Source organism: Camelus dromedarius, chromosome 22, assembly GCF_036321535.1.
Source record: "Camelus dromedarius isolate mCamDro1 chromosome 22, mCamDro1.pat, whole genome shotgun sequence".
Lineage (NCBI taxonomy): Eukaryota > Metazoa > Chordata > Mammalia > Artiodactyla > Camelidae > Camelus > Camelus dromedarius.
In genome coordinates, this window is record NC_087457.1 from 8844687 (window position 1) to 8866670 (window position 21984).

At 40.7% G+C, this 21984-nt stretch overlaps 1 protein-coding gene across 1 annotated transcript; it reads left to right on the forward strand.

The window, feature by feature from the left end:
* The first annotated feature begins 702 nt into the window (after nucleotides 1-702).
* FNTA (farnesyltransferase, CAAX box, subunit alpha) lies at nucleotides 703-21292 on the forward strand. Its single transcript, XM_031439978.2, has 9 exons — nucleotides 703-896; nucleotides 2924-3009; nucleotides 8850-8964; nucleotides 12783-12887; nucleotides 15692-15818; nucleotides 17233-17381; nucleotides 19239-19301; nucleotides 20198-20369; nucleotides 20651-21292. Exons 1-9 carry the CDS (start codon nucleotides 727-729, stop codon nucleotides 20771-20773), a joined length of 1110 nt encoding a protein of 369 aa, XP_031295838.2. The 5' UTR covers nucleotides 703-726; the 3' UTR covers nucleotides 20774-21292.
* The last annotated feature ends 692 nt before the right edge of the window (nucleotides 21293-21984 follow it).

Genomic DNA, 21984 nt, shown 5'->3' on the forward strand with positions numbered 1-21984 from the left:
GATCCCTGCAGGCAACACCAGAGGGAGCTGAGCCAACTACCCAAGCCGCACCCCTACTTCTCTAGCTCAACCCTGGCCAACTAAAGCATGAGAAAACCCCTTTAAACCCTGATACCGTTAAGCAGTTACAAACACCATTAAAAACATCAGGTGTCACCCCTGACACGGCCGGGGGCAAGCCCGAAATATACTAGGTAGTCAGAAAGTATTTGTTCAGTGACTATTTATCTTTCCTGTAACATACATACATACTACTTGTATAATTAGAACTTAAATTTGAAAAGATAAAAACCGTGGATTAAATTCTGCAGTATGAGCTCTTAGCATCCAAAAGAAAAAAGACGTGTACAAGGAGCGCGACGGCCCTTAGGAGACTAACGCGGAGCACGGCGGCCAGCTGCTCTGTCCGGGGCTCCCGTCCAAAAAGCAGGGAGAGCCACCACCTCCCCCGCCGACACGAATAATTAACAACACTAGCACGTTCCAAACACCAGCTACAGACGTCTGGAGGGGCCTGAGGGGAGGACAAACGGGAAACCCCGGAGCTCCCGGCTGCGTGGCGCAGTCTCTCGGCCGGACCATCAGGCCGGGGTCCCGGCGCGGGGCCCTCTGGCCCGCGTCTCTATGGTAGGAGCGAGAAAACCGGAAGTGGCCGCGGGCCGGGCGAGGGGCGGGGCCGGGGGCGGGGCCTCCACCGCCGCCTCCGCAGCAGCGGGCCCAGGCGAGATGGCGGCCGCAGACGGGGTTGGAGAGGCTGCGCAGGACGGCGAGGCGGGTCAGCCGGAGCCGGGTCCGCCCGAGCCGCCGCCGCCCCAGCCGCCGCAGGAAGAGGCGGTGGCGTCCCCCATGGACGACGGGTTCCTGAGCCTGGACTCGCCCAGCTACGTCCTGTACAGGTAACGCCCACGGCCAGGCCGCGGCGCCGGGCAGCCTTCCCCGCCCTCCCGGCTGCACCGGGCGCTGCCGGGGCCGGAGCTCGCGCGGCCTCGCGGGCGGGCGGCTGGGCGGGCGCGCGGTGGGGTGGGGCCCGCGCTGTCACCGCGCGGCGTGGAGACGGCCCGGACCCGGGCCGGGGGGTGGGGGGTGCGGTTCAGGGGGTCCCGCAGCCCTGGCCCGCTGAGAGTCTTAATCGGAAGGGACGGCTGCAGTAGGACCGCCCGAAAGGGAGTGATTTAGTTAAGGTCCGGATTGGCTCGCTTTAGCCGCCGGGCTTCCCGCGGTTGGTTCTGCTGGAAGGAAGAGCGCTGGTACCAGAACTTTAAGGACTGGGACGTTTTCATTCAGCGTTTTCTTTCAGTATTTTAGTGCCCACCGTCAGCCGGCACCGAGTTAGGCTGTGAGGTTGGAAAGCTGTTCGTTAAACTCTCCTATGCGTCCGAGCATCCCTAGTGCGGAGTACAGGCGATGTGTAGTAGGCAGTGCCGGGTACTGCTGTAACTTTTTTGCCTTTCTTCCCCATCTTTATAAACACCCAGTCCCGCCCGCATTAGTTCTACGCTCTCTATTGGTGATACTGATTCCCCAGCTCCATTCGAACCTGCAGAGATGACTGAGAAGTCCTTATTATTATTTTTTTTAATGTCTTTTTATTTTTCCTTTTGCAGTTCTAGGTAAACCCATTAGATGGCTTATTGGCCTAGATTTTATGAATGAGTGAAGCCGCTCTCCAGATTGTGTTACTGGAGTTAATGCTTTATAGTGATTTCAGTTGACTAACGTGGCCCCATAAAGCCCTCAGACCTCCTCTCTGAGCTGAGTAATATTCAGGTGCTTCACTTGACTGTGTCTGATCTCCCTGTGACTAAGGGACAGCCTTACCTTTGTCACGCTACCCCCCCAAGCTCTAGGTCTCACACCTCAGGGATTTGTTTCCCTTTTGTTTGTCCTTATATAATGAACACAAGTTTAGGATTTGTTTAGATAGCACAGAATCTTTGCTGTCAATAGCTGATCAGTGCAGAGAATTGAAAAATAGGTAATGAATATAAGTAAAAGAGTGGTTAAAAGAAATTAAGTTATACTGGGCAGTTCACACAGCAATGTCTGTAGGCATCCGTTGTTGCCCTGGTAATGTTATTTTAGCATTGATAATGAGAAGTGTTCATTGAATGCTTACCATAAGATGTTTATTTTATGCTATATTTATAACACAGCGTATCTGTTTAAGCATACAGAAATATTATATAGTCTGTTCAGTGTATTTACAATATACTATATGCTAATTACATATATTGGTGTATATATACTATATTTTCTATATACTATATGCTTACTATTATGCACATTTTAAGTGCTTGACATGCTATCTCACTCAATCCTCCAGCCTTCTAAGGTTGGTTGGTAATAGTATCTCCATTTTATAAATGAAGAAATTGTGGCCCAGAGAGGTTGAGTAACTTTCTCAATGTCACACAGCTAGTTAAGTGGTAGAGCCAGTATTCCACAGATTCCAGAGATTGCTCTCTCTGACGACCTGGACCACCTCTCAGTATACAGTAAACTGATCATGTTTTTATATTCAAATATCAGTTTCTAATTACTCACATAAAAAATTTCTATTCAAAGTTTTAAAAAGACTGACTTCAAAGAGTCTCATTAGACCAATGAATTACATTGATTTCTTATTAAAAACTATTGTGTGCTTGCTACAAAAAACCTGCATTTGCATTTATATAAAAACTTTAAATTGGAAAACTATTGACTTATTAAATTAGTTTAATTGGCAAATTATTCATTTTATTTTTCTTTTACTTTAGAAGTTTAATATGTAAAACAAAGTGGCAAAACTTGGTCACAAAGAACCCAACCATGATTCCATTATGTATAAGTTAAAGTGTAATTGTGGCCATTTTTTAAAACCTTTGATTTCTTTTTCTTCTTACATGTTCAAATATAATCACTGAAAAAATATGTATATTTTCAGGGACAGAGCAGAATGGGCTGATATAGATCCAGTGCCGCAGAATGATGGCCCGAATCCAGTGGTCCAGATCATTTACAGTGAAAAGTGTAAGTTTATTTTTTATTAGGGAAAGATCTGTAAGTCAAACTTAGTAGTAAAGTTGAAATTTACAACGTGTGGCCAGATAGATGACAGATTTTTGTTTAATAAAGATCTAAATGATTTAAAATAAGCTAATATTATAGGGTTTTGTCATTTATTTTCATGATTAAAAGTTTTATTTTCTCCAAAGAATGGACATATTCTAAGTGTAAGGAATGAATGTTACATTATAATACATAATACTACTATATGGTTGTGCTTTTTATTTACTATTTAATCTGCACATAAGGTAAAACATAAATGATTTACTGTTTGGAATAAACCTTGGTTGTTGAAACATGAGCAGTTTGAAATAATATTTTAGCTGTGAATTGTTAGGCTCAGTTGGAATACATTACTGATATTAAAATAAGGGGATTATCTTCCCTGACAAAGTATTCTTTCATAATGAATGTGAAAATGCTTTGTAAATTGAAGGCCATGCGATGTTAATTGTTAGTTGTTCTTCTAGGAAAGGGTAAATGAATAAAATGGAATGCCAGTTTCGTAGTTTTATGTCTCTATATATTTCTTTCAATTAAGTCTCTGTTATCCAAGATCATTCCTCTTTTACAAAAAGCATTTATTGTTTTTTCTGGTTATGAGGTAATGCCAAGAAATGTTTGAAAAGAAGGAATAATGGTGTGAGGGTTTGCCATACCAAATATGACAATGTCCTACTAAACTTAATGTTAATAACATGTGGAAATGGTGCAGAAATAAATAGATTAATAAGGAATCTAAAATAGGTCATTGACATAGGTGGAAACGTAATACTTGATAAAAAGAACACTTTATACCTGTATGAAAAAGATGTATTAATCAAATAATGGTTTTGTAACAGCTGGCTGTGCATTTGGATATAAACAAAATCATATCCCTATCTCATGTCTTCCATGAAAACAGATGACATTAAAGTTCTAAAACAAAACTGTAGACATACTAGGAGCAAAGAGAGTAACTTTCACTCTAAGAAGGAATCATTAGGCAAGATCTATAACTCAGAAGTGATTAAGGCAAAGGTCAGAAGGTATAACTTATGAAACTGCAAAACCTCCAAACTGTGAGAGATGTTTTATGTAAAGAAATAATTTACTAGAAGAAATAGAAATTCCTATGAAGAGATGTTAACCTCACTGGTGATCAGAGAAGTGAAGGGCACAACTTTTCCAGATTCATAAGGTACTTAGAACAGAGATGTTGGAAAAACTGACATCATCATACATTTCTCTTTTGGTGCGAAATAATAAAACTTCTTTCTGCAGGGTAAAAAAATTTTAAATCCTTACATGTATCAGTGTTAGAAACCACAAAGGAAGAGAGAACCATATATATAACCCATCAATCAAAAATTGATAGATGAAAATATCAAAATCTAAATTTAGTGCAACAGGAGACACCATGAGCAAGTTAAAAGGCAAACAGCAGTGTCGGGGAAGATGTATAAAATGGCATTGATATTCAGAACCTTAATCCTCCAAAAGTGTAAAGAAACAGACATGTAAAAATGGGCAAAGAGTATAAACTGGCAGCTCATAGAAGAGAAGATTTCATTGGCCATTAAATAGGGAGGGGGGAATCCGTAATCATTAGGAGTGAAAGGTAATTTTAAACTGTCCAGTAGTATCAGATACTAACACATATGAACAGATCCACATGTTTCAGATGGTAGATTTCATATGTTGAGCCGCTGCAGAAGGCAGTGGTGTGTGTATATTTAGTAAAACTGGAAAATGCTCATATCTTACAGCCGTGAAGTGCTGCTTCAAGTGATGCATTCTGGGTTCACTCTGGCATATGGCGTCTGAAGACATGTACTAGAAGGCTAAGAGCCGACTTCAGTGCCAGGCCACCTGGTTTAAATTCTAACCGCACCATTTTACTGGCTCTGTAACCTTGGACAAGTTATTTGACCTCTCAATACCTGTGTTTCCTCCTACGTAAAATGAGGATAGTAGTAGTAACTACTTATAGAATGCATGAAGTATGCACATAAAATAATAGAACAGTGTCTGGCTGATAGTAAGCACGGGATGTGTTACTACATTTTGCAGCACGTTTTGAAAAAAAGCAAAATATTGGAAACCATGTGTATAGCCATGTTTTGGAGGATAGATATACGATTGTATGCTACACAACCAGTAAGGGACTCTAGATGCGTTATAATAGGGACAGATCTCAGAAGCCATGTTGAGTGAAAAAAGGCGCCTAAGTTTTAGAGACGTGATACTATATTAAATTGGTAATTTTTAATTAAAAGACTATTTTGGTATCAAAAATATTTTAATATCAGAAAAATCTAAAGAGTATAAAATTCTATTTGTATAATCCCAAATTCATTTATGACCCTGTCAATTTAAAATATATAGCCTTGAGAGGGGAGGGTATAGCTCAAGTGGTAGAGTGCATGCTTAGCATGCACAAGGCTCTGGGTCCAATCCCCAGTACCTCTAAAACTAAATAAGTGAATAAGCCTAGTTACCTCCTCCCTCAAAAAAAATAAAAATAAAAACTAAGTTAAAAATAAGATAAAATAAAATATATAGCCTTGAGACTGAGTATCCTATTCCCACTTGTTCTGTTCTGCAAAAAAAATAGCACTGGCTTGTAAATTATGCTGTGTCCACGGTAGGAAGAAGTGAAAAAGAGTGATGTAGGTGTACATACTCCGGCATGGAAGGACCTACCTATCACTGAGGGGAAATGTCAACATGAAAATCAGAATGAATGATGTTATGCCAACTTCATTAAAAATAATCAAGAACAAAACTACATTTATCTGCTTAGAAAAATGGGAAGACTAGCAACTGGTAACAGCCGTTACCACTGATACAGATCCAGTGCCCCAGGGAGTGGCCTTGGAGTAGGGGAAACCTCATGTACTTTTTTATTTTTTTACTTTATCAAATCAACTAAAAGCAATTCTTTAATAGTTATATACCTGTGTTACTTAACTTATGAGCAACTGCTGTTTCTAAAATTATTTTTGAACAGATAACCAGTGTGTAAAAATATGTAGTAATTTCTGATACTGCATTGTGCTTAGATGTAAACAGACAAATACAACATTGGAAGCTCCTAAAAACAGCAATTAAATTTCATGCTTTCAGTAAATGTCTTAAAACTTCATCTACTTTTATATTGTTTTTAGCGTTTACATAGAACATGTATTTCCCTTTAATGAAAAATGTTTTTTAAAGTAACACCTGCTCATTGTAGAAAAATTTGAAGATGTTGAAATCAAAAGAAGAGTGTCCTTATCCAGGGTTATAACATTTGGTGAATAGCCTTCCACACCTCTGCCAGCATTTCCCCAGAGTTAGATTCACGTGTGTGTGCACATCCCGTGTGTTTTTAATGTATGTGGGTATATGTGTGTATAAAAAATATATATACTCACTATATGGAGTTAACACGTTAGAAGCATTTTGTTACACGTTTTAAATTATTTGCCAGCTGGGTTCTTAATGACTGCATGATATGCCATAGTTATTTGCCATTTTATGTTTCTAAATTTTACTCTGGTTTGAATTAAACTCAGCTTTTTAAAGATAGTGGTGAGAAGTTGATGGCCCTTGTATGTCTCAGAATTTGTAAAGAGCTGTAAGTATTCATGTTTTCATCTGGTAATTTCACTTTTAAGATCGTAGTCTAAGGAAATTTACATGCATAACTTACACATACATAAATACATACATGTGTATTGTATATATAATTGTAAAGTGTTTTAATGAAAAGACATTGGAAACTTAAAGCAGTGATTTTTTTATAAAACAAAATTGAAAACAGTCTACATTACCAGTAGAAGCCGAATGGTTAGGCAATTTAGGGTACATTGACATTGTCTTCATGCGCATTGACCTGCTAAAAGTTTGTGAACTCTGTCAGTAACTGGAAAATTATATACTATGAGGAAAATAGCATAGAACGTCCACATAAATTCTTAATTGTGGACACAAAGAAGTATTAAGGAGTATTTAACATCAGGGTTTCTTAGTAGTCTTGCTCGGGCCGTGGTCCGTTCTCTGTGTTCATCTGTGCTGTGGTCTGAGGGCATTTCAGCTACAGTGTCTGTTAGTTCACTGTGATTAGCAGCATGGGCTATGGTAGCAAACTGGATGTGGGTTGAGCTTCTGTCTCCAAGGTACACTGGGCCATGGTGAACCTGTGAATCTCTCTTAGCCTCAGTTTCTCTTGTGGAAAACGGGAATAAGATAGGTTAATGTTGGCTAAGGTCTCAGTTCCTACAGTTAAGAGATTAACAAGGATCTGAAATGTTAATACTGCGTCAGCGAGGAGGTGGAAAAAGTACAGGTACTCATCCAGTCCTGGAGGGACTGTATGTATTGACTAGACCTTTTTTGAGAGGTTAATTTGGGAGTTTAATCTGGCCACACCTGTCACCATCAACAGTGCAGTATTAAAGAAAAATCAAGGATGTGTGTGTTCAAATATATTCCCTTAGCTGATTTTCTCACATTTTATTCTGAACCGTTTTTTAATTTGACGATAGAAAACTTGATGCAGTAACTCCACTTGGAGGAACTTGTCCTGCAGATGGACTGAGTTTGCACGTGGGCCCAGAAGCATACAGTGTTGGGACAGCAAAAGAATGAAAACAGTTCAAACGTTCAGTTTATAGGGGACGCGTTAGACACAATTAGAGTGCCCACGCAGTGACATGCTCTGCGGCTGTTTGAAAAATGCGGCGACCTTTGTAACAGGGAACATGGTTGAAAATTATGTCTTCTTCCCATCCGTGTTCCTCAAACTAGTGTATTCATAAATAAGCGTATGTATATGTATTTTAATTTTTTATTGAAGTACAGTTGATTTACAGTGATGTGTTAATAATAAGCACATATTATTAACTAAGCAAGTAGCTGCTGCCCTGCACCTTCCTGCCTCAGCAGTTGCAGCATTTCAGTACATAACATAGCAGCCTCCTGACTAGTAACTGCATGGTATTCACTGTATGGGTGTAACCGTAATGGACTTAATCCATTCTTTACTAACGGAGATTTCAGTCGTTTGCAGTTTATTTACTATGTAACCAAATCCTCCAGTAAATCTCCTTGGATGCTTTGGGCACATACAGGAGTATATTTGTAAGAAAACTTACTGGACCTGGAATTGTTGGGTCAATGAGTATGTCAGTTTTTAATTTTTAGTAGACATGATCAAATGGTTTTCCAAAGAGATTTGTGCTAGTTTATAGTACCTTGACTAATGTCTGAGTGAGAAAAGCAAGGCCCAGAACATAGAGTGTGATGTGATCTCATTTGTATTAAAAAAAAAAAAAGCGGGATGGAATTAGGACATATACTTATATATGCATAGAAAATATTTAGAAAGATGCACTAGAATCCATCCACAGTGGTTGCTTCCGGGGAGAAGGACTGGGAATTCAGTGGAATGGAAATTTAGTGTGAACCATTTTTGTACTGTTCAGAGTTTTCTATCATCATGCATATTTCTTTCTCAGTTAAAAAACTGATCAGAATAAAATGTGAGAAAATCAGCTAAGGGAATATATTTGAACGTATGCACCCTTGATTTTTATTTAATAAATAAAATCTTCAGGAGATTTGGAGTCTGGAATGAACCCCGGTCCATACGCGCGAGCAGTAAGCACAGTTGCACGTACGTACCTCGTGGCTGTGGCACTGAAGCATGATCAGGGTGACTGATTGTTATGTTGTTGTAAATCGTATACATGCAATCAGGTGTCTTCCCTGTAGAGTATAACAACGCTTTGTATTGTGATTTTAAACAAGTCCTCATGCGGCACGTGCTCTGTTTCCAGTTAGAGATGTTTATGATTATTTCCGGGCGGTCCTGCAGCGCGATGAGAGGAGTGAACGGGCTTTTAAACTCACCAGAGACGCTATTGAGTTAAACGCTGCCAATTACACAGTGTGGTAAGTGATACACATCATGACTGCTCCCTGTCTGAATGTTTCAGGTTTTACTTTGGATGGGTTCTCTTTTTCTTAACTTTCATTTTTATCAAAATGACAATTCACGCCTGAGTTTAAAAGTCAGAGACAGAATGAAAAATAGCGCCCTCTGCCCTGTTCTTCTCAGTGCAGCGTCCCACTCCCCAGAGTCAGCAGCTCTTCACTGTTTTTCCTTCAAATAACGTGTATATTCTAAACTATATACTTGGTTGTTTTTGTGTGTGTGTGTGTGTGTGTGTGTGTGGAAGATGTAAAGTTGACCCTCCTACAGTGTCCCCATCACAGTTACTGGTTAAATCAACAATCAGCGTATAGGTCACATTGACCCACATTTTGTAGTTTAATTACCTTTCCCTTAACAGATTGCCTTTTGGTTTAGTTTTGTTTTCTTTTTACTAATAAGTAATTTGTCTCCTGGACTCCACTGTGTGTCCGATGTGTCTTGTTGAACATGGCAGGCAGTCCTTCAGTTCCTTTTTTGTTGCCCATGAACTCGGGCGCCATTCGTCTGGTCTTCAGCTCCTTCCTGCGTTGGGTCCCCTGTTTGCTGGAGCCCACATCTTTCTCTTTCTTGATTTACTCTCTTATTTTCTTTGTTTACTTACTCTCTCATTTTCTCCTTGAGTAGAAGGAAACTTACAAAAGGATATATGGGAATGTGTTTTTGAGATTTTATATACTTAAAAGTGCCTTCCGCCTCTTCTCAACTTTATTAATAGGATTCTAGACTGGAAATCATTTTCCTTAAGATTTTTAAAACAGTTTTTCTTTTAGCTTCTACTAAGAAGATTCCCATTCGTTCATTTTAACCTTTCCTTTAGCTTTGGGGAATTGTTAATGCTCTTTTGAGAATTCTCTCCCTCCTGTTTCCTCTCTCTGGAGTGCCTTTCGGCTGCAGGCTGTACTCCTGAGATTGTCTTTTCTTATTTTCATTTTTTTCTTTCCTTTTAAGCTATTTCTTCAACTTTATCTTCTAACTCTTCTATCTGCACTCATTTTTAATTTACAAGAGCTCTTTTTTTGTTTTCTGAATATTTGTCTTTAATAGCGTCTTGTCTTTTATTTCATGGATGGGGGGTATGTTTTCATTTTTCTGTGTATTTGTTCTGGTCTCTTTCATGTAAACATTTTTCTCTTATAATTGGTAAACCTTGGCTCCCCTTTCATACTTACAATGGAAGCAGGAAAAAAATTGCTTTGGCATCTCTGCAGGTTGTAGGGTTTGTCAACTACAGGGCCTCACTGTGAAGTGAGTGGAGGTGTGGCTGTTCTGTGTGACATCTGCATATGTCAGTGTTTCTGGGTCTTTCCTCTTGGCTAGTTTGTTTCTCTGAAGAAGAGCTGTCTGGCTGTTGCCTGAGGGCTGTACATTTGGCCTGGGGCTCAGTTCTGACGGGAGGATGGGGTGGGGCTGTCTAGCTGTTTAGTATATCAGCGTCTTAAGTTTCCCTGTTTCAGCTTTTGTCTCACTCTGCCTTCTGCTGTGCTTGGTATTTCTTTCTGCTTTGGATTTTCCCAGAAAATAAAGCCACTCGTCTCTCACCCCGGTTTTTTAGGAAAAACCCCTGTCCTCCTCCTGCATGTTTTTTTACTTTCACACGAAAGACTTCACTTCTGGTGCTTCTGGTCACCAAACGTGTGTGGATTTTTCCCGTCCCAAGCAGTTCTCTGTGACACCCCCGGGTGTCCTGCAGTTTACCTCAGTTCTGACACTGTCCACCTGGAGGAGCATCAGGTCCCACAGGTTAAGGGCTCAGTCCCCCAAGACTGCCCCCACCCCAGTGCCGTTGCTTCTGACCGGTGGGCTGTACATCGGAGAGGCTCCCATGACCCCTCCTTGGGTTCGATTGATGAGCTACAGTCTCTCACAGAACTCAGGGAAGCACTTAACACAGGTTTACCAGTTTATTAAAGGACATGATAAAGGAGATGGATGAACAGCCTGATGAAGAGATGCGTAGGGTGAGGTCTGGGAGGGTCCTGGGCACAGGGGCTCCTGTCTTTGTGGAGTTGGGGTGCCCCCCCCCCCAGTACAGGGATGTGTCCACCCACCTGGAAGCCCTCTGAATCCCCTACTCTGGGGAATTTATGGCGGCTTCCTCATGTAGGCGTGATCGATTATTGACTCCATTTCCAGCCCGTCTTCCCGGTCTGGGGGTGGCACAGGGGAGCTGAATATTCCACACACACGCATACGTACACCAGGTCAGGAGATGTCACCTCTCTGCTCAGGGTGGTGGAAGGATCTTGGCTTCTAAGGACTCTTTCTAGACTTTACACTGTTTTCAGCCCCACCCTTGACTCCCTGTTTTGAAAGTGCCTGATACCTCTGATTTCTGAACCTTTCTTCCTCAGTTGAGAACTTTTTAGCACTTCTGTTTTTCTAAGTCAGTTAAAACTATCAACTTAGCATTGTCCATAATTCTGTTGCCCTCTTCTCATTGCTGTGGTATCCTCTCGTCCCCAGTTCTCTTTGTTCTTGTGAATTTATATTGTTTTTATTTCTTTCCTATCATTTTAGTAGGATTTTATTAGGGAGTGAGGATAAACTTATATGTTTAATCTACCATGTTTATCTGGAATTATTAGTATTATAGTCCATCAATTTGTATCTCTAATACACGTATTCTTTTAAGAAATTCCTACAAGTTTCTACTGTGGAGCACAGGAAACTATAATCGATATCTTACAGAAACCTATAATGGAAAAGGATATGAAAACAAATGCATGTATGTATGTGTGACTGAACTATTGCTCTGTACACCAGGAAGTGGCACAACATTGACAACTGACTGTACTTCAGTTAAAAAAAAAAAGACTTTCCTGGCTGTATGTAACTCAGAGCAACTTAGAATGCATTTAAAGTTTCCTAAGTTTATTTGCTGTTTTTTTAAAGCAGTACGTCTGAAATTATCCACATAAGCCAAGCTGCTGATACGTGTCCGTGCTCTGCGAAGCCTAAGTTTCTTTAAGCTAATTATCACAGAGAAATGCTGTTATTCCTCTTCTTAGCATTACATTTTTAAAGTAGTTTTTTGTCTCTTATTATATATTGAGTTGGAAAATTTTGAAGTAAAAATAGACCAGAACTAATCATGTCTTTAGGGAAAAGGTTTTTTAATGATTTGACTTCACCTGTTCAAGAAATTAAGAGAAATTTGCTTCATTTATAAGTAGCTTTTTTAATTGAAGTATAGTTGATTTATAATGTGTTATTTTTTGGTGTACAGCATAGTGATTGATTTATATACATATATATATATATATATAAATACATATATTTCTTTTCATATTCTTTTTCATTATAGGTCATTATAAGATATTGAATATAGTTCCCTCTGCTTAAGTAGCATTTTTATGGTGTTTCTAAAAGTAAAATATTTGATAACACTTGTAATGGAATTAATTTATTATATGACTGATGATGTATCTAAATGAACAAGCTGTACCATTCAGAGAGAGAAATGTTTTTGATTCTTGTATAATGGGACACTGGTAACCAGAGCTTAACCTGAAAGTAATCATTCATTGGTTGTCTTTTCTTTTATATCACATTTGCTTCCTTTCACTATTTTTGTTTCAAAATGCTTGATTCTTCCAGTTACCAGATAGTTGTATGAGTCTGGACAACCACAAGCAGTTAAATTGCTAAATGATTGGTTATAGAGAACACCTACCAAAAAAATGCGTCTGACTGTATTGTCTGTAGCCGTGCTTGCCCCTGCGGCCAGGCAGCTTATGTGGGGTAATGAGACTGCGATGCTTGGTGTTTGCTGCAGGCATTTCCGGAGAGTCCTCCTAAAGTCGCTTCAAAAGGATCTGCATGAGGAAATGAACTATATCACTGCAATCATTGAGGAGCAGCCCAAAAACTATCAAGTTTGGTAAGATGAAGACAGAAGGTCATCCTTTTTTAATAACCATCGGAGGAGAAAAGGGTTTGGGAAATGCGTCTTCATACCACGTGAGAAGAAAAGCAGATGTAACATGTATCCTCATTATTTTAGGCATTAAAATATTCAGAACAGTAAAAAAAAAAAAAAAGACATAAGTCACTGTGTAATAGTACCTGCTGGTGGGCGACGAAACTACAGGGAATTGTTTGTTTCCTTATAGTTTCAGTACTTTGCACTGGAGCTAACGTTAACGGGGCCATTAGGATTAACCGAGATGACGTCTGTGTTTAGGGCTCACAGTGGTGCCTGACCCCGTGAGCACTCAGACGTCGGCTGCACCTGGTCTTTAAGACTTCAGTATTGGCACGTGGTGCTGCCAGAGTCCGGGAAAATGTGGGTGAAAAATCCGAAAAAAATTTTTCTATTCACTGTGTTATAAAATGACTCTCTTTCATTCATTTGCTTATTAGAAACTTTGTATTGATGACGAGGAGACAAAGATGAACGAAAGGCAGTCTAAAAGGGAAAGTAAATAATAAAACCAGTTCTTTCCCAGAGCAGTGTGAAAAGTATAATGGTAGAGCTTTGATGGTGTATACAGTAGTGTGTAATCTAGGGATTACGCCCCTAACTTAGCCTAGATGAGGGTACGCGGCTAATTGTGGGCAGGGAGGCAGAACACGGGGGAGAAGGGAAAAGAGAGAAGTTGCAGAGCCGGAGGACAGAGAGCAGGCATGGAAGAAGGAGCTTGGACACCACCAGCGTGTAGTGAGCCCCCCATGAATGGAAGCTCCTGCGGCTGTTACTGCAGTGATGGAGGTGATGGAGGAGAAGGTGGGGGCGGTGGCCGGGTGGTTGCCGTGGGCGTGCTGAAGGAGAGGAGGCAGCGTGCTGCCCCATCAAGCCGCCACTGACTGCCTGCTCATGACGCAGGAGTCACCACCATTTGGGTTTTTTTCCAATATAATGATGGACACACACCACCCTGTCTTCATGCCTGAGACTGAAGGATGGTTTCCAAGAGGAAAGACCACTGAGGCAAAGAGAATATTCTAGGGCAAGGCATGAAAGAGCGTGGCGTTCTCAGGGAACTGTGTGTAATCCCAAGTGACAGGAATGCACTCTGGGAGCCCTCAGAGGAGGTCACAAAGGGCCTTGTGACCACTGCTAAGGGCTTTGGACTTGATCTTAGTTGCAGAGGAGAGCTACTGACAAATTTTAATTCAGGAAGTAGCGTGACTAGATTTGTGTCCTAGGAGGCTCACCGTGACCGCAGGGTGGAGGAGAGCAGAATAGGGGCACCGTCCTGGAGGGCCACTGCAGTGTGGAGGTTAGCGGAGAGTGTGGTCAGGCTGTGGGGGAGAGACGGGTAAATTTGAGAGACGTCTGGAGACAGAAGCAACAGGTTTTGAAGTTAAATTTATTGGGGGAGTGATGGAGAAGAATGATGTCTTTTTTGGCTTGACCCCTGGGTGAATGGTGGTGCCAACCACTTGGGGAATTTGGGAAACAGAGCAGCACCTTTCTGGGGGTGAAGGATAGATTCAGTATTTGGCAAGTGGAGTTTGATATGCTGATGGAAAACCTAACCATCCAATAAGTGGTTGAAGTCGCAGCTGGTAACCACTGGTTCCTTCTCTACATCTGTGAGTCTGTTTCTTTTCTGTTAGATTCACTAGTTTGTTGTATTTTTTAGATTCCACGTGTAAGTGATATCTTGCAATATTTGTCTTTTTCTGTCTGACTTATTTCATTTAGCACAATGCCTGGAGGACTTAATTCTTAAGTTTTTCGTCAACTACAGAATTTACCAGGAACCTGGAAAAGTAAATTATTTCAGGTGTTCACTGACTTGGAAGACTTCTGAAATAAATGACTGAGAAACCTTTCCCTATAGGGTCTTCCTCTTGGTAGTATTTTGCCTTCTTAATATTCTCGAAGATGAATTTTTAAATTTTCCGTGCATGTAGAATATGTCATCCATTAAGCATTAAATCTTTCCCTTTTTGCCCATTACCCCTGCTCACTTTTAGTCTAAAGAATATTAATAATTAAAAAAAACCCACAGTTTCATTGAGCTGTAATTCACATACCATACTGCCGACCCATTTAAGTGTAAATCTGTGTATTCTCACCACAGTGAATTTTAGAACATTTTCACTAATAGATTTTTATAACTATTATTTCCGCTAAAGAAAATGATAAAAATAGTACCCGAGAGAAAACTCTTAGAAGTATTCTCCTGGTACAGAAACTCCTCTTTTGACAAACTTGCCGCTTGTCACAGCTACATGCCAGCATAGGAGTGAATTCCGTTCTGCCCATGAACTGGTGGAAGAGGCAGTTGGCTGCGCGGTGGCTCTCGGACTTAACACCGACAACCTGCTGAGGACCAGAGGCGCTCCCGTGCTTGATAAAGTAGTACCTACATTCCCCATAACCTCATTATGCCCCTGGGAACGTTTAAAACTCCTTTCACAGGATATGCTGGTTGTCAGAAGACTACTGTCCTTCCAGATTTAGCTTGAGATAAACCTTCTCTAAACCCCGAGTACCTGGTTTCATTTTACACACAGATCACTGTTTTCTGTTTCTCAGCCATTACCTAGTGTTCTGAAATTTTTTATCTTAGTGTTTCTTTCCTGTTCCCTTTCCTTTCCAGTAGAGTCCTGAGCATTAGAGGTGAACTTCTGTTTTGTGAGTGCCCCTCCCCATCACCTGGTACCGCACACGCAGCCGATGCTTTGATTTGGGGGTAAATTAACACAAACGTCTTCCTTCCCCGGCCTCAGGCATCATAGGCGGGTGTTGGTGGAGTGGCTGAGAGATCCCTCTCAAGAGCTTGAGTTCATTGCCGATGTCCTTAATCAGGACGCAAAGAATTACCACGCCTGGCAGCACCGACAGTGGGTCATCCAGGTACCGTTTGTCTTATTACGGTGCTTTTAAGATTTCTATTTTTTAACAATTAAATAACTTAAATTACTATTAAATTGTAAACAGACTTAAACTGAAACACATTACATTTGTTACACACCATATATGATGCTGATTATTATTACACACCCTATATGATCATTACACACCGTATATGATTAAGAATTATAAGGATACGTACTGAAAACCTGACATCCTTCATGTCAGTTAGCCCTTATCACCTCTTTGGATATGTTGGTAACTTCACACTAAAGAAGAATAAAAGTGACTTAAAAAGTAGTGGTAAATTTTTGATACAAGTGTGTTATTTTAATAAGGGCATGCTACATATGAAGGTTTTGCATGCATAAACTTTGGAATATGATTTTACAGGAACTGTTGTGTATTTTATTTCTGCCCACTTGTTAAAATTTTATGTTAAATTCCTGAATAGAAGAGAATGGTTACAACTCCCACTCTGGGCACGTTATTCATTCTAGCAAACAGTTGTTGTGTTGTGCCCTGTGGATTTTTTCCAGTGATGGCTACCCTCTGCACTGTTCATTATACCAAGAGTATTTCATCAGCAAGTTTTTGCTTAAAAATGTAAGCGTTTCCCAATTTGATTAAAGGAATCCATTTTCTAAAAGAGGCATTTAGTATTTTTAATAAAAGTCTAGTTTTTGCTGGTATCAAATAAGCAATATATCTCCATTAGCTTTCTCAGAGTTACTATCCCCAACTTTTGTAGTATTTCTGTGTTCTGACCATTCTACTCCTTTTTCAAATTGTCTTTGTTGGTTTTCTTCTCTCCATAATTTTTTTAAATTCGCTTTTTAATGTAAAAATGTATATCTAAATCCAATTGCATATTTTTCTATATTTTAATATAATTTTATTACATATGTGAATTTTTGAATACTTCCCTTTTATTTAATATATGTAATAATATCAAATCACATCAAATTAATACACAATACTATAGTTAATCATTATGTTATTACTGAGTTTGGGCATTTCCCTACATTTTCACCACAAGCAATGCATGAGCGTTTAGTTAGATATACCTTCTTGTGTTTTGATTTAATTCTTCAGACTAGTTCTTGGGTCAGATAGTAAAACGTTCTGCTTGGGACATAAGCTGTTTTCCACAGGATGGAGCTGAATTGTCATCCCGCTCTGGGGTGACTCTCGTTTCCTGCTGTTTTCCTTCCTCGTGATCATTGTCTTGTCTTCGATGATTTTTCTTCCCTCCCCCTCCCTGTTCCCTTGCCCTGCAGCTCTCTATCTCCTCCAGTATGAGTCCCACGTCTTTAGTTCTGCCTGCTTAACTTCGCTGAAGTTTTATTTATTTTTTATTGTTTAGAAATAATAGGACATCTCTAACTGGATATTTTCTTCTTTAATTTTCTTTTAGGAATTTAAACTTTGGGATAATGAGCTACAGTATGTAGACCAACTTCTCAAAGAGGATGTGAGAAATAACTCTGTCTGGAACCAAAGATACTTTGTAATTTCTAACACCACTGGCTACAACGATCCTGCTGTATTGGAGAGAGAAGTCCAGTTAGTAATCTCCTTCACTTGTTCGCTCGTTAGAAGAGTGTTTGTGTGCCTACCGTGTCTCCGGCATCGGGGGTACAGAAAGGATCAAGCCTGCCCCCATCCTGCCCACATGGACCTAGTAGGACAGAATTCTTGGTGGAAACCCACAGTGATAAATTTATACGTAATGTAGTCTACGGAATGCCTTTACTTTGTAGTGTCTTAAGTTTCTTCAAATATTGTTGCTACTGTAGATTGAGAAGAAATCACATTTCATAGTGATTTAGGAAGCTTTATTTCAAAACTGTCTCATTGAGGGGAAGGTATAGCTCAGTGGTAGAGCGCATGCTTAGCATACAGAAGGTCCTGGGCTCGATCCCCAGTACTGCCATTTAAATTAAATAAGCAAATAAATAAATAAACAAACCCAATTACCTCCCCTCCACCTGCCCCCCCCCCAAAAGATCTCCTTAAGGTTTAGATAATAGCCCCCAGGTGCCACGCTGCTCTGGTGCAGGGACTTGGGCCCCGTGGGTCCCTGTCGTCCTGTGCATTATAAGGTGTTTGGCCACATTCTCGGCCTCTGTTCCCTGCAGAGCAGAGGTAAATCCCACCCCACCCCAGTTGTGACAGACAAAAACATCCCCAGGCATTGCCAGATCATCTCAAAAATCGCCCCCAGTTGAAAACTGCTCTAGCACACAGAGTACTGTTGTAAGACCTAGAAATCTCTGAACTGGCACGAATTTCTATATTCTGTCCACAAACCTCTTTTGTCTACTTTATCTCGGTGTCTGTTTGAAATTTGACTTACGTTTATTGTTTTTATAGCCTGATGAGATCACAGTCATACTTTAATTATAAAAGTTGTTTTAACCGCTCCTAGGAAGAGCTGATGTCATGGCACCTCATCTCCTTTGCCCTTCCTTCTTTCTGCCTGGGTGAGGGCAGCTGGCTCTAATTTTATCTGTTCTACAAGGGGTTCTGGTGATTTAAATTAACAACAACAACAACAACAACAAAAAAGTCTGCAATCCAGTGTCCTGCATTAACTCTCTTCTCCAGGCTTCTTTCCTTATAATTTTCATAATGCTGAATGAGTTTAGTATTACTCTCTTTGAAAAAAAAAATGCTGTTAGAACAACATTGCAACAAAACTAAGATTACCAGACTTTCGTCAGTGAGTTACTCGTTTGAGCAAGAATATAGTGAAGCAGAGTTCTGTAACTCCCTTGGAATTTTTTTGTAATTGGATCTAAATTGTATTTCAAAATCTGTTTAAGGGGAAGAGAATGGGAAGGGAGTGTCCATTTGGAATGAGAGTCACATCGTGGTTTACTGGTGATCTTGTTTCAGAACTAAGAAGTACGCACTTGGGTTGGTTTCTTATTTTCATTCTTTGTCTCTGTAATCCGCATGCCGTCTATTTTTTATTATAGCTTTCAAGATTATTAGTTCTCCTTTTTCAGTGACTAACGACTTGTTGGTCATAAGTAGATCTTAGCCCTTTCCCCCAAGATGGCTTTAGCGACAAAACGAAAGTCTGCTCATTGTAGCCGACATTCCCTTCAGAGGGAAAGCCCACGTCAGAGGCAATTCCCACAGAGCTGCTTCTCCACTTGGGAATTGAATTTTCGCATTGAAGGTCCTTCCTCGAGTTGGATGCAAACGTACAGGACTGAGGACAGTGCACATAAGATTTGACTGCGGCAGACGTGAGGGAGTCTCTGGTTTAGATATAACCTGGAGGTTCCCGAGTCCCCAGCACGGATGAGGGAAAGCACGTGTCCAGGCTGTGCCACCATCGTATGAAAACGGTGTCTCATTATTGCACCGCTCTCTAAAAATCATAAGCGTTTATTTGTGGTCTTCTTACAGGTACACCCTGGAAATGATCAAACTAGTGCCCCATAACGAAAGTGCGTGGAACTACTTGAAAGGGTAAGAGGTGGTTTTTACTTTTTTTTGTTTTTTTAAACCTGCTGATATGACGCATCGTGGAATATGTCCCATAATCAGATTCCAAAAGGATGCTAGGAATTTTCCAGTTTTCTGGACCTGAGAGCAGAAACGTTAACAATGTCATGATGACACCCAAGAACAGGGCCCTGTACCCTCTTCTTTACTTCCCAAGCACATGCCAGCACGGTGTTTAGATTAGTCCATGAGGAAACAATAATACGGTTTTACTCTCAGGGCAGAACACACACACCAGTTTCTGCTCGGGAACAGAGGGAGGCAAGACAGAGGATTTACAAGCAGGTGGCGCAGACGCATAGCCATCCGTCTGCCTTCATTCCTAGAGCCGTCCTCTTGCAAGACTGGCCCTGTATGCCGGCCGGGCTTCACTTGCTTGGCCACTGACATCTCCAGGCTCCTTGTCGAACTTAAAGGTCCCCCAGGAACCTAGGCCCAGAGCACACAGTAAGGAACCCCGTCCCACTGGAGATGTGCCAGAGGCCCGGGCCTCTAGTAACTGGAGAGCTGAGGGGTAAGGGGCCGCCTCAAGACACACGGAGACATTGCTCCTGTTTTTTTCCTTCACTTTTTTATTTTAAGATGATGATTTTTCTTTCCTTTAATTTTGTGTGTTGCAGTTTGCATTATAAGTGATAACCTTTAAACTTCATTACCCTTTTTAGCTAATTTTACTCAGCTCTTAATTTATCCACGATAAAGCTCACATCTAATTTAAAATTAAGTTTCAACCTCGTTCAAAATGTTTCTTTTCCTTGCTTGTGTTACGGACATCATTTTCTTTTGATCTTTCTACTGTTTTTGCTCTTCCTTCTCAAAATTGAGAATATTTATTTATTTATTTTATTTTATTTTTTTAGGATTTTGCAGGATCGTGGTCTTTCCAAATATCCCAATCTGTTAAGTCAGTTACTTGATTTACAGCCGAGTCACAGTTCCCCCTACCTAATTGCCTTTCTCGTGGATATCTATGAAGACATGCTAGAAAACCAATGTGACAATAAGGAGGACATTCTCAGTAAAGCACTAGAGGTGAGCTGGTGCGACCAGGTAAAAGCTGGCTTTTCCTTTTGGTATCTCGGTGCTGGGTCCGCCCAGTGCCACCGACCCGCCTGCCCCTTTTCCGCACTCAGAATTCAGCGCAGGGCTGCTCTGCTCTGTAAGGCAGCACATCACTGGTGCACGTAGCATGTGGCTCTGGTGGCCCATCTCATGTGAACACGACCTCAGTTAAACTGTATCAGCCCAGATGCACGAGCCCTAGTGTTTGAATCGTGCGTTTTCATTGATGAATTTTTGTTTCTCATTTTCAGTTATGTGAGATCCTAGCTAAAGAAAAGGACACTATAAGAAAGGAATATTGGAGATATATTGGAAGATCCCTTCAAAGCAAACACAGCACAGAAAGAGACCCACCTCCAAATGCACAGCAATAACACCGTCCAGAAGAGCTGGAGGGGATGCATTTATTTTTTTAAGAGACTCTAACGCAGGAGTTAGAAAACTAGAGAGATCATTCCTGTGGCCTGTGGTGTAAAACGTACACCACACAGGTACTGCTTTTTAACACGAACTAAGCGTGATGCTCCTTGGGTGCTGCTGCTAGTCAGACTAGTTCTAGGTCATTTGATTCTTTTTAAAAGCAAAGTAATTCGGGGCTTGGAGGGAGAGGAAATGGAGTCCCACAAAGGAACTTTTGTAGTCTTATCAACATTTACTCTAATCCCTTAGCTTCGACTCCTCCCTAGATGGTATGCGTGTCAGGATTTGCAGCATTATTGATCGCAGGTAACTCGTATTAAAGGACATGAGGTGACTTAAATTTCGGTTCAGAAAGCGGGGAATGCAGTTGTTACGTCCGAGCTGTTTTTGCCACACTCCAGTATCTTGCTATCACTGTAACCAACTAATGCCAAAAGGATGATTTTGTAATAAAATTATAGATGAATCCTAAAGCAGCCATAGTAGTTTGATTTTTTTAAATATATTTTTATTGAAGTACAGTCAGTTTACAGTGTGTCCATTTCTGGCGTACAGCACAGTACTTCATATAAGAACATACATATATTCGTTTGCATATTCCTTTTTAACCATAAGTTATTACAAGATACTGAATATAGTTCCCTGTGCTATACGGTATAAATAGTAGTTTGATTTTTTAAAAAGCATATGACTATATACAGGGGACATTGTCTCGGCTTAGAAAAACAATCAAGGAAGAAGATACTGCTATAAAACCAAAGAAACCAGAAATATGATTAGGTTAAAAGAAATGTAGTTAAAATGTGAGTTGGTCAGTTCTTGACTACAGGCAACAAAATCCACTCAAGGTAGTTTAAACCCACAGGGTTTATTGAGGTATACAGATAGCTCACAGAATAATTCCCTGATCGTCCAGAAATACACCCCAAAACCCCACAACTGGACCCTCGGGTTGCTGTCGCCCGTGCGGGGATCTGGCACTGGTGAGTGAGGCTGCCAGCGCGGGGACTGCCCACCTCCGCCACGCTCCACGCAGGCGCATCTGCCTCCCTTCCTATGTGATGCAGCTCCAAATGAAAGGCCCACATCAGTGCATCTGATTGGAAAGACTCTAAGCGACATCTAGGAGGGGCCTGAGAAATGTGGTTTACAGCTCCCCAGCCTC